The sequence below is a fragment of the Haliotis rufescens genome, unplaced genomic scaffold (assembly GCF_023055435.1).
Source record: "Haliotis rufescens isolate VD_foot unplaced genomic scaffold, xgHalRufe1.0.p SCAF_7, whole genome shotgun sequence".
In the NCBI taxonomy this organism is placed as follows: Eukaryota; Metazoa; Mollusca; class Gastropoda; order Lepetellida; family Haliotidae; genus Haliotis; species Haliotis rufescens.
Window position 1 is genome coordinate 44,701,181 of NW_025964361.1, and position 16,500 is coordinate 44,717,680.

At 38.2% G+C, this 16,500-nt stretch overlaps 1 protein-coding gene across 2 annotated transcripts in view; it reads right to left on the bottom strand.

Annotated features, from left to right (window-relative positions):
• The window catches only part of LOC124115626 (sodium- and chloride-dependent glycine transporter 1-like), a 63,635-nt gene that overhangs the window by 38,995 nt on the left and 8,140 nt on the right, over nucleotides 1–16,500 (bottom strand). The window contains exons 1-2 of one of the 2 annotated variants that reach the window (XM_046476683.2): nucleotides 14,519–14,675; nucleotides 8,811–9,006 (exon numbers count right to left, since the gene is read on the bottom strand). In XM_046476683.2, the coding sequence (XP_046332639.1) occupies nucleotides 8,811–9,006; nucleotides 14,519–14,536 (214 nt within the window). In that variant the 5' untranslated portion in view covers nucleotides 14,537–14,675. Of the gene's footprint in view, nucleotides 1–8,810; nucleotides 9,007–14,518; nucleotides 14,676–16,500 lie in introns of those variants that run through there. The other variant, XM_046476682.2, reaches the window with a different exon arrangement.

The following is a 16,500-nucleotide window of genomic DNA, read 5'->3' on the forward strand; positions in this document are numbered from 1 at the left end:
ATTACAACTGAAGCAATTAAATCCTACTACAAACTGTAGAAATCTAACCCCTATCCCCAACTCTACTACATATGGCGGAGGCATTCTTGATCAGCATTAATTACAAAGATATTTGGGCACACTCCAAAACTGGTTTATCCAACCCTCACCTCAGAAAAGATCGATTTATATAAGGACATCAGGCCAACTTATGTAGGTACCTTTTCAAAACGAATTTTTCATATTTTTTCAACATCATCTTTCAATGCTTTGTCTTCAACAAATTTTGTTCAATAGTGATTCACAGCCACACAGACCCTGATTGCATTCATCACTGTCCGGAATATTGATTCCACCGTCCCTGGGCGCTGTAACTCCATCTTCCAATAATGTGTGTATACTAGTCTGTCTCAATGTCCCTAAGCCATATATTTTCCATTCCGGCCTGCCCTAAATGTAATGCTAAGTAATGTAATGAAGCAAGTCTAGATTTTCCACATGTTCAGGTCAATATCACTGACGTACATCGCCTAAGTCTCAGCATAAATTAAATAGTGTTTCTATTTTCATAATTCGTTTTGTTACTTACACACAAAATTCTATTTCCAATATGTTTATTGTTAGAGTAATTCCAAGAATGTCAGCAGTAATTTGGTGTTCATCAATCATTACTTGACAACGCTGGCCACGTTTTTGCACAGCCTTTGCTTTCAAAATAAGTTTCCACAATTAGTAGAGAAAACAATATGGAACATCTGGCACTTCACGAAATATCAGCCATCAGGGAGTGAAACATATTGACAATTTGTGAAACCTCATATTGTACCCATAACAATAAAAATACAATATCCTGCACATTGGTCCAGCACACTCCATGATAGTGACAGAGACTTAAAAAATGGGCTTCACACATTGCACCTATGTGGGGAATCAAACCCAGGCCATGTTGTGACAAGCAAATACTTTAACCACTAGGCTACCATACAACCCCTAATCCATGATAAACAGAATTAAGGACCTTATGATATCCACTTGAAACTTATTTTATTATGTTTTGGAAAGTCAGCTATCTGATCAGTAAGCAGGGATTTAAGTCTTCATATACCAACAACAGTTGATAAAGTATCTGGCTGGAGAGCGGAAGGTCAGTGACAGCACTTATTAGAACATTGTACAGTTACACTTATTGTAGAATTCATTGCAGAATGGTAAACAAATTTGTTATTTTCCTAAGATGATTTATCATACTAATTTACTAAATATGGTATTTCTCATGTTGGGTAGTCAAGTGTTTACCTTAAGTGTTTGCTCATAAGCCCAAACCAGGGCCCACTTGCACAAAGCGATCTTAGTGCTAAGATGATCTTAACTCCCATACTTTAACATAGGCTTACAATGGTCTTAGCGCTAAGATCGTTTTGTGCAAGTGGGCCCAGGTTTGATTTCTCACATGGATAGTGCGAGGTTTATATCAAGTGCAGGGATATTTTTGATCTGTTGCTAAATGTACCGCCCCACCCCTCTGGATTTGCCAGTGTTAATATAAACAAAAGTGTTTTTAATGGTGAAGCACTTATGAACATGGACAGGTAAGAATCAGAAACAAACCATTTTTTACCACCTGTTTCCAGTTCCCCTATCTCGTGAGAGTATATCACCTGGCAGTGGAGCATGTTAATGCCACATGGTCCAAGATAAAAGGTATTATGAAAACAAATCTAAACTGTATATATTTCATCAGCATCATGACCGTCAAAAATACTTGAAAGTTTTATGGTAAGTTTTTTTTTCAGAGACCTACAAACAAAATTCAGGGTGACATGTTTCATTCGTTTAAATGTCAATTTTGGCCAACATTTAAGCTTCAGGTAATAGCTTTCATCTTGACTTAAGAAACCAATTGTTTTTCACAAACATTTATAAAACACCCCCAAAAAACCATCAAAATATTATTTTCAAACTCTATGCTGGCATCAATGTACACTTGAATCATTATTATGATAATTTAATTCCTCTTACTGAAGGCATATCTTACATTGAAGCAGTCATCTTGGTTGTACAATAAGACTTTCCCAAGGCCACTGATGAAACTTACTTCTTAAAAAAACCCTTCAAAACACAGAAATAGGCTATGATGCAACAAGACAAAGAAATGCTTTGTGTGAAAAGAGATTGATGGTAGCATGTCACATATTCCTTACACTAGACTTGCACAAGTCTCTAAGGATATTATTATCAGTTTAAATCATAGTTCCTAGGTTATATCAATAATAAGAACAAGTTGTCCCTATAAAAGACTGACATCCTGTACTGTCCTGTATATCTTGACTTGCCTATTATAACGGTAAAATAACTTTCTGTCCATGTACTTATAATTCAGTGCAGCCTTGGAGGAAGGCTATCTTGACACATGCTACCCGGTATGTGGAACCTGTAATTGCTTATCCAGAGGGGAAAGAATACAGCCACAATCAGTAGTGCATGTACAAATGGAGATACAAATGTTTGGGTTAAATATAATTTGCCTTGTGGTTGAAAGAATGAAGTCAGAGAATGGTTAACCTATAAATTTCATATCTTATAAATTGTAAATATTAGCTGTATATTTAAATTGTTTAACCTTTAGAGCAGATAAAAACTCATGGTTCATATAACAACCCTTAGCCAGCCACGTGACTTTGCTCGAAATGTGCCTCTGTTCACCAATCAGTTTGTGGGTACCCGGTAGGATGAGATGGTAATGTGGCTGTTAACCTCCTAGCGCCTCACAGGCAGCTTGGATTGTATACTCCCCAGGGAGCTGAGAATGAAAATCGAGTGCTCACTGATCCATTGACCGGGGCAATAATAGTGTAGCGCTATGAGCATCCACTTGGTGAATGGAATCTGGCGCATTATAGATGCACTAATTATTATTATTTTAACAGAGTCTCTACTATAAGTTTTGAAAAAGTAAACCAGGCCTCGATTTAAGGAAGTTGATCGAACTTGCACCAAGTGCATTTTGACATGAAAACCAAGTTGCACCAGAAAAAAAAAAGGTTGCACCCTGGTCCCCTCAAAGTTGAATATAGATGCATAAATTAGTCTGAATAAATAAAATCTCAAATCTCTGACGACTGGTCATGATTTTACATAAATTTATGACCTATTGGTTGTAAAACTTGAGAGGACGTATGTACATAATCTTGAAGTACCCACTTTGATGACTTGAGATAACATGACAAATTACACATAACACAGAGGTTAGTGGTGCAGTATGGTACATGAAGTTTCGAGGTATTGAGTGTGTTCAAAGATCGATGTTGTGTGGAAATGTATGGTTAGAAACACAAATTAATGTTTTTACATTCACTTCGTGCATATTGACATAAATATTAGATTGAACTTTTCACTGATAGGTTGCACTGATGCATGTTTTATATAGTTAAATTGAGCCCTCTATATAAGTACTTAATCATATTTTAACAAGTGTTTGCCACTAACGTGGCTATATCCCCCACCCCTGTTGCAGAATTTATGACATAATTAAATCTAAACAAACCCTAACCTTTTTTAACCGAGGTGGAACATGTCATGGAAATTTTTACAAAAAGATGAGTTTGGAACCTAAGTCCATCTTGTTGCCATGGAAACGTAAAAAATAAATATTTCTAAAATTTCTAAATAGCAAAAGGCAACAGTTCAGCATGTACCTGACAGACCTGCAAAGTTTGATGAAAAAATATTGAATGGTTTATGAGTTATGCTCCGGAAACGAACCCTACCCTCACAGAACCTAAGTCCATCTTGTTGCCATGGAAACGTAAAAAATAAAAATTTCTAAAATTTCTCAATGGCAAAAGGCACCAGTTCAGCATGTACCTGACAGACCTGCAAAGTTTGACGAAAAGATATTGAACGGTTTATGAGTTATGCTCTGGAAACGAAACGTGACGGATGGACGGATGGAGCCCGTTTCTATATCCCCCGCCAACTTCGTTGGGCGGGGGATAATAAAAAGTCAGTGTTAAAAGTTTGAGGGGAAAAGCAACTAAACTGTCATTAAATCTCATTTCGAAAAACAATTCCTACATGTCATGATGATCAAGAAAGAATTTTGGAAGGTCAACAAATGCATGTATACGTCTGGGGTCACCTTGACACCAGTGGAAAATCTCCAGACGGAAACCTAATCATAATTGACCAGTTGCTAGGCTTCAAGCTGTTGCTGATCTTAGGAATAAAAGTAATCCATATTATTTTTGTAGCAAACTTCTCTGTAAATGCCCATTCTCTCTCACTGCCATCTTTGTATTTGGTTAGCTCTAGTGTTTAATCAATGCCAGCATCCATCGTCGTCATCCACAGTACTGACAGCACGGCTGTACAGTAGTGTGTGGGTGTGGACGTGGGTGTGGGTCAGAAAAACTCCAGCAATATGACGCTGGCCAGACAATCTATAATCAATATTGTGCATAAACAATCCACGCCATTAGGATACAATCAACTAAGTCTGCAACGTTCCTGTTTACCGGTATTTAACAGATTTTACAGGTAAAATTATGCTTGGACCGGTAATTCATGTAATTGCCTGTCCCTGTGGACTGGCAAACACCTTGTAAATCTCTTTCGTTGAACAAAACATTGGCGATATTCAAATAAGTATATTTTCAAAACGAAGTCAGCTTGTCTGTTACCATCAGGGTTTCCCCTTGTCTAGTTTAAGCAGGGAAATATCATTTCACTTTGCTGCTATGTTAAATATATATTTGTAGCGACTTAGTCTCGAAATATTCAACAACAAAAAGGTAGGAATTGTGACTTTTTGTGAATGGGGTGTAGATCTAATTAAGTTACTTCAGAGATGATGTCATTGCATTGAACACGATGTTGAAAGAATTAAAACCTGCTAATTTTCATATGTCTTTTTTATTTGTTAAAAGTTGGGACTGACAAACGGGACTGGCATTTTCAAAACCCGGCAGGGAGACTGGTCTGACTACCCGATCCCGTTAGTTGCCTCTAACAGGCTCACACAAACACAAATATGTCCCTGTTCTCAATGAAAAACACATTAAGGCTGACATTGTTAACATGAGCTGAAAACACTACATCCTGGAATCATGTGACGGAAGTATTTTTTATTTCACAACGACTTGCTTTCAAACCCTTGTGAATATTTTTAAGTGATTGTGAGTTGTACGATGTTAAATTGAATCACAGGATATTCTAAAACACTGAGTAAAGTATTTCAGGTTTCAAACACTTTTCTCACAATGCATCTGAAAATGTGTCATTGTCTAGCTTCATCCACAGGGTGACGGTTGGGTAGCCTAGTGGTTTAAGCGTTTGCTCGTCACGCCGAAGGCCCGATTCCCAACATGGGTACAATGTGTGAAGCCCATTTCTGGTGTCCCCCGCTGTGACGTAATACCTCACTCACTCATCCACAGGACCAAGTAACTGATATTCTGAGAGTTTGTTGGAAAAAACGATTAGTTGCTTGGTCCTCTCACTTCATCATAACTAATATACATTGTTTATCCAGACTAATAAACATCCTGTTTTAAAAATAATGAAATGCACAAACTCAAAAGAACCCCTTTTCCTCATAATTTAAACACCTTATGGTTATAAATTCAAATATGAAAGCACATAAATAGAACTTCCACTGTGCATCTGCTAAACTGATCCTTTCCTCGTTTTTATCACATTCTGTAATACTTCCTCCACGTACATTACCATATAACAATCAGGCTATGTCAATACAATCATGACAGGCAGTTTCGAAATCTTTTGTTAGAAGTAAACCACTCTCAGAACCATCTTTGATCTTCAAATCTATACGTGATATTATGTGTATCAATGTACAATCAACCCTTGATCGGACCCACACCCACATTCCTTACACCCACTGGCCTTAGTCAACAAAGCCCGAGTTTCTGAAATCCGTTGACCCTCGATACCTCTTCAGACCTCTTCCGGCTTAAACTATCATCTCTCAGCTTACATATTGAGATAAGCCTGTCCCTACCATGTGCTCCACAAGGGGCAGCAGGATAGCCTATCTGAATCATCTCATGGCTACTCAATGGGTGAAGTTCATGTCTCCAGTTTCAACATAACAGGATGATCGCCACTCGACTGAATGTTTCAATGAAAATCTTATCTCAGGACTTGACCTTGTTAAATCCAAAACAAACAAACAACATGTCCAACCTGCCTATTTATGGACTGATAGAGTACATGGTTCATGTCGTCCAAGGTCAATCTGTATAAGGAGGCCTGCACACTGGGAAAGTTTGGGCAGATATAAGGATGGACTGACCCAAAATACACAACAGTGCAAAGATTGGGCAGATATAAGAATGGACTGACCCAAAATACACAACAGTGCAAAGATTGGGCGGATATAAGAATGGACTGACCCAAAATACACAACAGTGCAAAGATTGGGCGGATATAAGAATGGACTGACCCAAAATACACAACAGTGCAAAGTTTGGGTGCATATAAGAATGGACTGACCCAAAATACACAACAGTGCAAAGTTTGGGCGGATATAAGAATGGACTGTCCCATGATGTATAAAAGTGCAAAGATTGGGAGGATATAAGAATGGACTGTCCCATGATGTATAACAGTGCAAAGTTTGGGAAGAAATCTTTTCAAAACCTTTTAAATCAGTTCTTGTCTTATTGAAGAAAGCACCCATTTCTCTAGTGTTATAAGAACACAAGTATGAGAAAAGAAGTATGAGAAAAGAAGTATGTGGGAGTGCTTGCCTAAACATACTGTAACAAGATCAGTGTTATGAGGCCTATGCAAGTTAGAGCTTGCGCACAGTTGAAGGTGAATGTGGAGAGGCTCTTGTCTCCAATAAATAGATTTAGGGATCCTTAGAATCCTTAGACAAATTCCTCATAAGGTCACCAGGACTGTATGTTTTATTATCTGGGTGGGGGGTGGGAAGGAATAATTAAACCTTGCTCTAATTTTGTCAGATTTCACGTGTACGAGTACAGAAACATTTTAGTTTACTTCTGTTTTTTCATATGGCATAATTCATTTATTTTATTCTCAATAAAGCAACCGCCTCCTTGGTCTAGTGAATAAAGCGTTTGCCTGGAGAGAGGAAGGTCGGTGGTTCAATCTCCCAGAGCTACAGATAAGCTGTTTATTTGCGTAAAATACCCCCCCCCCCCCAATTATTCAAAACCCAATTACTTTCAATTAACTTGCGTAAAGAAACGAATGCATTAAATGAAAAACTCAATTGTTTGAAAACAGCACGCGTAAATACCCAATGAAGCTTTTTCAGCATGCGCACATGCGTACAAAGGAGCTAATTTTCAAAACACAATTACGAGCTAATTTACTGTCCAAGTCAAGCCTGTATTTAGAACCGTTATATTTAGAACATCTAAAACATTATTTCATTTTTTTTTTGAAATGTCAAAATGAGTGCTGAATAGATGAGTGAAAAAATATTGGTTACCCAATGAAAAATGTAATAACTCAATAAAAATAGAAACCTTCAAGTAAAAACTCAATTGCTCAAAAAGTTACCGGGAGCTCTGATCTCCTGGCTGTGTCATACCACAAAATGTTCAAAGATGGTACTTGTTTGTTTATTTATATGTGGTTTAACGCTGCACTCAGCAATGATCCAGCTATATGACGGCGGTGGTACATGTTTGTTTGTTTGTTGTTTAACGCCACACTCAGCAACATTCCAGCTATATAACGGCGGTCTGTAAATAATCGAGTCTGTACCAGACAATCCAGTGATTGACATCATGAGCATTGATCCACGAAATTGGGATACGATGACATGCATCTACCAAGTCAGCGAGCCTGACCACCCGATCCCGTTAGTCGCCTCTTACGACAAGCATAGTCGCCATTTATGGCAAGCATGGGTTGCTGAAGGTGGCAAGACAAGGACTGGTCTGTTTTGAGTCAGTATAGTGTGTCTGAGTGGGTCCCCCTGTTAACTGCAGCATGGTATCTAAGTGGGTGGGCTCTATAGACTGCATAAATCTGCCTGCACTTTACACCCGGTATGGGAAATAATCTTGCACATGACATCAAAACCTCTTTTACCTCACCTTTCAATTGAGCCATGGGGAACAAATAAAATATAAAAGTGAAACCGGAGTTGTGTTTACCAACTCACGCAAATCTTTAAGTGTCTACATTGTCACACATCCACCACAAAATTAAGTTTAAAGCTTTAAGAAAAAAAATAAAATAATGTGCAAAGCTCTTTCAATGTCATTTGGGACTGAAACGGCTTTACTTTTATGTGTGAGTCACATTTAAAACACCTTTGTGCATACACCCTACTTTCACTCCACCACCCCTACTTTCGTTGAAGCACACCTAACATACTAAATATGTATACATTTGAAGTTATCTAGGCAATCAGGCAAATTAAGTGTAAACATATTACACCACTGCAGCTCATTGTTGATAGATTTTAAAATAACACATCCCAAAATAAATTGCTTTGCTGATAACTCAATTTATCTTCATTGACGATAGATTTTTCCAAAAATAACACAACCCAACATAAATTGCTTTGCAGATTATTCACATTATCTAGTCAAGTATGTTAAACAGAAATAATGCACACTGTATCCAAATATCATAATCCTGTGAAACTAATATATTAAATTAAATAATCCTTGTAAATTATTAATTACATAGCCATTTTTGCAGAAAAGACAAAGAAATCTCCAGATAGTGCAAAGGCCAACATGGAAGTAATACACAAGCTGCCCCTAAATCATGACTTTCCGTAAAATGAGCATTTACAAACACTTCAACCATTAAATTCAACTTACCTCCACCACTCTTGTAGCACAGATAGGGAAATCTCCAGATGTTGCCGAGGCCGACTGCATACCCGATGCAGGTGAGGATGAAGTCCATCTTGCCACCCCATCCTTCACGCCCTTGGGTGTCCAGATTGCGCTTCATCTTTTCCACGCTATTTGTACTACCAGTGGAACTGGAACTGTCGATGGCATCAAAATCGCCCTGGAAAATAGATCATAAACTATCTGGGTTTGGAAAATTACTGGAATATTATAGCCCATGATATGAAGGCCATCTACACCTGTTGGCAAGCTGCTGCAACTTATGCAAATTACATACCGGTAATATTATTCATTTATAGCCCTGTGGAAATGAAGAGAGACGGGTTTTGAAAAAGTCACCAAACTGATTACTATGATAGTATTTTTGAAATAACAGTTAGACTCACAGGTATGGGTGGTATGGGTGTATCCCATGCTAAAATATTCTGCTAAAAATGTGATAGGGCCTTGGGGTTGAACTTTTTTTTATCCTGTTACAAAACTAATGGACAAAATATTATTGAATCTCTGGTGGCGCTACAAGCGAGCCTGGAAATTCCAGCCTAGTTCGGCAAGGATGGAAACTGGACTTTTATAGTCAGTTAACACCCTTGCCTCAGGAAGATGAGCACTTCCAAACAATCAGTCTCATGCAGACCCAAGCCGGACACTCGGAATATCTTTAATAACAGTGTGAACATTCTTCCAAATATTAACCAAATTGTTTCAATATGGACTTTTGATGGGGATCATATGTCAAAACAATTAATAATCAACAGCTTGATGACAGCTGATACAACAGCTGTTTCATAAATGTCAACAGAAAAATTAATATATTATTGATTATTTCCAAAATGGGATATTTCAAGATCCCTTTATCCTCACTACACAATTAAACAAGATACTCCAGCAAACTAAAGCAGTTAACGCCCAGCACATTCATCTAGGTCATCTCCGAGCCGATCTAAGAAAATGATTATTCATAATTCTGGATATCATAATATCTAATGCTTTAGCTTCGCAAAGGTAACTTTTTTTGAACTTTTATCCAAAAGTATTTGATATGTATCAAAAGATTCTATTTATCATCCAAAATATTTCTTTTAACATTTTCAGTTTGTAAACAGTAACAACCAATGCCTTGAGTGTAACATGCAGAGCTAACTAGCTTCAGCAGCAGAGAGATAAGTGATGTCATTTGATTGTGATGGCATGATAACTGATGACATCACAATGTTCTGCAAAGCATTGTGACGCAATTCATTGTAACAATATCTACTAGGAGATAATTATGTCTCGATCTCACCCAAGGATATATGTGGAGGTCAGTTTTGGATAATACATAGAGAATCTCACCTGAGTGCCTTTGATATCAAATATACAACACGAGTTGATAAAAGTGGAAAAAGTCTGAGGCTTGCCGAGGAGATTTTCCACTTTTATCAACAAGTGTTGAGATATTTGATATCAAAAGACACAAGTGTGAGATTTTATTCATCATCCAATATCCTTCTTCCAACTTTTTCAGTTAGTAGAAAGTAATAAGCAGTGTCTTAAGTGTAAAAAGTACTGCTAACAGCTTCAGTAGCTGAGCCATTAGTGATGTCATTTGATTGTGACGTCATTGCTTACCATGATGTCACACTGGTCAGCAAAGCGTTGTGATGCAATTTCATTGCAGCGATATCTACAATGTAGATATTGCTTGATCTCACCCAAGCATATCTCCTGTGGGAGACAGTTTTGGATGACAAATTGTGCCATCATACAAGGCTAAATATAGGTACATGTACAAATACACCAATATGCCATATGGCACAACAATAACTTGTGAAATACAATTAGCTGACAGTATTCATGTTTTCAGGCAATTGTTTAATCAACACATTTATTAAATTCTTTACATAGCGGAACAAGTGTTGAGTGTTGAATCACCATTAACCAGAGATCACGATATATGGTTCTCACTTCAATTAAGTGTTCTGTTACAACAGGATAGATATTCCTTGTACTAGACGTCAAGCGCCAATGGCAGGTTTAAGATCACAGTGTTACAGTTAAAATAGGGAGCACCAGGGGTCCAGAAAATTTAAAACCCCAATGGGACATTTGCATTTAGGCCACGCCCCCTAGCGTAGTGTAGCATATTTTAGCAAGACCTTTCAAAAGTTACACGTATTCATAATATATATACAATAAAAGCACAATAATATACACTGATATATCCTGGAGCACATTTAGAAATAACATTTTAAGTTAAGTTTCTTCTGGCGTTATTATGTGAAACTGACGAGAAGTGTACTTAGCATGAGTGAAATGGATAAACATGGAAAATGGTAAATATATGAACAAGAACTGGTCTTCTCTTGTTTTAGTTATTCTTTGAACCATTTTTTTCAGCTTGGAACACTCGGAAAAATAAACACGAGAGACTCTAAGTCTCACTTAATTTAATATAATCATGATAATAGCCAAAATCATATAAAAACATCACATAACACTAACCGCAAAAAGCCCATCACATTTGTGTCTAAATAGACATGCCAGTTTTTCGCTACTTATTTTCAGTCACACAATCAGGTAATTTAAAAAAAAAGACTCACTTAATTTCATATAATAGCCAAAATCATATAAAAAAATTATATAACAGCAAAAAGCCCATCATGTACACATGTGTCTAAACAGACATGACAGTTTTTCGATACTTATTTTTCAATCAAACATTCAGGTAATTCTCAAAAAATATTTTCCCATCAGAGAGATTACTTACATCCACCTACCTTTGTAAATAGTGGACCTGATATAATACTCATGCAACATGGCGCCTCGATACCACCATCAGAAATAAATATTCATGAGACAACTTTCCATTGCTACATTTCCATTGACCCTGAATTGTTGGCGAAATATTCCAAAACTACAAAACCATGAAACCTAACTGGTCACAACCAGTTCCCAAAAGCTCCACCTGTCATTAAATTCATATTAACTGCCTCATTACTGTATCTATGCAAATCAGATACCAGACAAAATCATGTGCTTGATGAATACAAAAATATTCTTTTGAGTTATTTATATGCAGGGACATGGCTTGCTTACGGAGTAGTTACCAGGCAACTAGTGACCAGAATATGTGCAGGAGCATCGGCACTATTTTCACAATTCACTTCACAACCGACCCGTGAAGATCCGGGGTAGAATAGGTCTTTACCAATCCAAGCTTCCCGTAAGAGGCGACTATGCTTGTCGTAAGAGTCACTAATAGAATCGGGTGGTCAGGCTCGCTGACTTGGTTGATGCATGTCATCGTATCCCCATTGCGTGGATTGCTCATGATGTCAATCACTGGATTGTCTGTTCCAGACTCAATTATTTACAGACCGCCATCATATAGCTGGAATATTGCTGAGTGCGGTGTTAAACAACAAAAAACAAACCTCAAAAACCTGACATGAGAATTCTATACTCAACAACAAAAGTTTCAGATGATGAATAGTTAGATAGGGAGATATTTTTATGAAATTGTGTGCTCTGTCTACACTAAAAAAATATCCCAAAAATATCCATGATCCCTAACATATTTTGTTCAGTATATGATGAAATATGCCTATTCTGCCAAATTTTAGTCGTTTGTCTCTGCCTTGTATTACAGATTTCTGTAGACACAAGAATTTAGAGCCATTCTATTTTATTTTGTTGGATATGTTTCTGTTAATAATTGTTTTGTAAAAAGGCATTTAGTTGGGTTTAATGCTATTTTGAATTGTTTCAAAATTTTATCAACTCTTTTTGATAGCCACAACAGTTAGTTGCTGTGAAGATTTGACACGTTTATCAAAGAACTTATTTTTAACTGACTATTCTAGCCAACAAGAATATAGTTTTATAAGTGAACAAAAAATATCCGCCACATTAACTGTATTATTCAGAGTCCATTGTAGATCATGGTAGATTGTGCCTTTCGCAACATTAATTTTCCAATGGCATACATGAATATTCATGAGCCATGATGGTGCATAAATTAACTCTTAAATAAACAGTTATTCACTATGACAAAAGAGGACAACAGAGAACATCAAGGATCACACTTGGATCCCTCACTAAAACGACAATGTTCACTCTGTATACCAGAGCATTTCTACTCCATGGATACTCCCCATACTGTCAGTCAAGCGAACCATGAACCTACCTATTGTCATGAATAGAATACTGTATTTCCTCAATTAAAAGAACCCAGAATTTATTTATTTCAGACAATCTTTACCCCCAGCATTTAATCCTAATGATAATACTTTGGAGAATTCTTTGCATAAAAAATACCCCAGCATTTATTCAAGCCCTGTGTTTATTCAAGGAAATACGGTAGATATTCACAATGTTGCCTATATTCAGGCAATGAGCAATATCACACACTGTATCTACTCTTACATCCATTCAATATGAATACTATTCGTTTCATTGTCTACAGTTTTTGCATGGAAAGTAACAGGTGCTACTTCTGACTAACACCCGACCACACCCCTGCATACAAGTGAACTCACCCAAACAGATGGCCTGTACAAGAAATATTACCAGGAGCAAGGAACTGATAACTTCTGATGGTGGGAGTGAAAAGGGGGAGTGGCAACTAGGAATGTGGTGGCCCCCACAAAACCAATTGTATTTTTGTCTACCTCTCCCTGCCCACCCTACACCTACTCCCTCTCATAGAAATGACTGGCATTTGTTTTATAAATAAATATATTTAATCATGGCCACAAGATTCTTGAACATTTAACAGACTCTAGCAGTTGTAACACGTTCAAAAACATGTTTTGATGAGTTCTCACAAAATTTTCTAAAATGTGACTTTTAGATGAAGATCCAAATTAAACGAACAATTTTCAAACCATAAAATAACTCTTAATAATAAAGGAGTGAATTTTACCACGTGCGCTATTATCCAGAGTTAGTAGAGCGAGACAAACCCTACCCCAAAACTACCTAATAGGATGAAAGCAAAGGCGAGACCCTAACCCAAGGCTAGTCAACAGGGTCCTTATCTGAAGAAGCTCGCAAAGAGGTGAAAACTGCAATGAATTCCTTTGGTAAAAGAGGTTAGCGTAAGACAGCGGTTAAGCTATACTGAACAGCGTTTGGGGAGCTTTATCGTGCGGCCACTGGAAATAATTCACTATCATTCAGGCACAGGATCATATAACTAATAATTATAATAAACAAATTCGCAAAAATCTCGTTGGCTTCGGCCACGTCTGCCGCTTTGTTTGTTATTATTTTTAGTTAAATGGTCCTGTGATTCAAGTGAGATTCAATCTATCCCCCCTCCCCTCCCCTCTTTGCCCTCCCTCAACGCATAGCGGAGCACCAGCTGCTGTTTTTCATAATCCTAGACCATCGCGCCAAAACGCACCATGTCTACGGGAAAACATAATTATATGTCGGTCACATGTGGACAGCCGATATTGTTATACGAATCACGTATGTTCTTTTGTATTTATGCCAACATAAAAATAACACTGTAACTTACAATAGATGTCCTCTATGGTTAGGAAATTGATGACATATAAAAATATTGTTCTATAACATTCTAGCGCGAATTCCATCCTTTTTTTTCATTACTGTTACTGCTTTAATACCAGCATTGTCTAGCTGCGTTTAAAATGATTAACACCGAAAAACGAAATTTGTCTTACCTTTTTATCGCTTTTCATTTTGATAAATGACTGATTCCAAATTTGGAATTCTCAGGAAACAAGTAAACTTGCAGAGCAAACAGCTTTCACGTCGTCAAGCCACGAGCGCTTGTATCCCAATATGCTTCCAACGATTTAGCGGCAACGGGGCATCGGCTGTAGGAATGATCCATTATTTTTCGGAAGGGGGGTTCTGCGTAACCTTGACTCGCGTGTAGGAAAATTTTAGACTTGTTATTGAGCCCCTCGTTAATTCAGTGCGTAATTCATTGGAGTTTTCTTTATTAACCCATATGACAATTTCACATCTGGTACTGGTGTTAGTTTTAATACAACGGTCAACTTCTTATAATTTTTTATTGTGTTTTTTTAAATAACGTGACTAGTAATTAATTCCAATAATATAGAAAATTGTAAACATAATTAATAAACTATTATATAAAACTAGAAAAACACACACACACACAAAGAATTGATTATATCAGTGTTGTTATTGGTCGGACAACATGGTATAACGAGGAAGTATATAGATTTGTTGTGACAACAGTGACCATTTGTAATGCAGACCACGAGACAAACAGGACAATCTGGGGCAGTAGTTGTTTTCAATAAATATGGCGTAGCATTCGAAATATAAAGCTGAGTGCCGGTTTTCGAGCCCTCCGAAACATTTTAGTCGCTCAAGGAGTCTTTGCGAAGAGTTTTCACTCGCCCGTTTTTAAACACTGTGTAATAAAGAAACATTTACACATGAATGTATTGTTTTAATATAGAGAGAGAAGTGGAAACAAAACCAACAAACCCCTACGTTCCATCGTCACCTCTTCCATCCCTTCTCTCTCTCCCTATCCATTAAGTCCCCCCTCTCCTCTCTTCTCTCACTTCCTCTGTCTCCCCCTCTCTCTCCCTATTCATTAAGTCCCTCTCTTCCTCTGTCTCCCTATTCATTAAGTCCCTCTCTTCTCTCCCTATTCATTAAGTCCCTCCCTTCACTCTCTCTCACTTCCTCTCCCTCTCCCTGTATCTCCCTCTCTCTCCATTAAGTCCCCCGCCCCCACTTCCTCTCTCCCCCCACTCTCTTCTCTTTCTCTCACTTGTCTCCCTCTGTCTCCCTATTCAATAAGCCCCTCCCTTCTCTCTCTCACCTCCCCTCTCTCTCACTTCCCGTCTCTCCCTCCCACTTCCCCCGTATCTTCCTCTCCCTCTCTTTCCATTAAGTCCCCCTCTCTCACTCCCCCCCCCCCCCCCCCCCCCCATCTCTCTTCTCTCCCATAGACAGTTGGTCATGTCCTCATGTCACATTGAATGAAACATAATGTTAAGTGAAACATGAAATAATTCTTTATGTAGCATTACTTTTCATAATGATATTTACATGATGGGACCCTTTCTCTGTCGATTTCATGTGAAATGAAAATCTGACCACTTACCATTCCAGCACAACAGGAGTTGACCGCCCGTCGCTTTTTTTAAAATATGAAGCTTAACTGTTATGCAGAGACGATGTACCGACACCCACATCAGGGTCCGGGGGGCATGTCTGGATGCATGTGCCCCCCCCCCCCCCCCCCGGCGTGGATCAGTAATAATACTTTCCGCGGATACCCGTTAATTATCTACATGATCAGATATAATGGTTGTTGGTGACTGAACACCTGCGTTTTGGGCCACACGGATGAAATTACTATCTATTAAGGTGAAACCCCATGTATGCTAAGTTGTGGTGAAGGGCATGTGAGGACATCTGTAACTTCACTAGCGGCGCCCGCAGCGGTTATATAATGTGCTACTTTGGAGACAGAGAGGGAAAGGAGAGAGTGAGAGTAGGGAAGGAGAAGAGAGGGAGGTGGGAAGCGGAGGGGAGAGGGAAGAAGCGAGGGGAAGGAGACGAGAGGGGGGAGGAGAAGAGAGAGAGAGAGAGGGGGGGGGGGGGGGGGGGGGGGAGAGGGGGGAGGAGACGGTGTGCGATATAACCGCTTAAC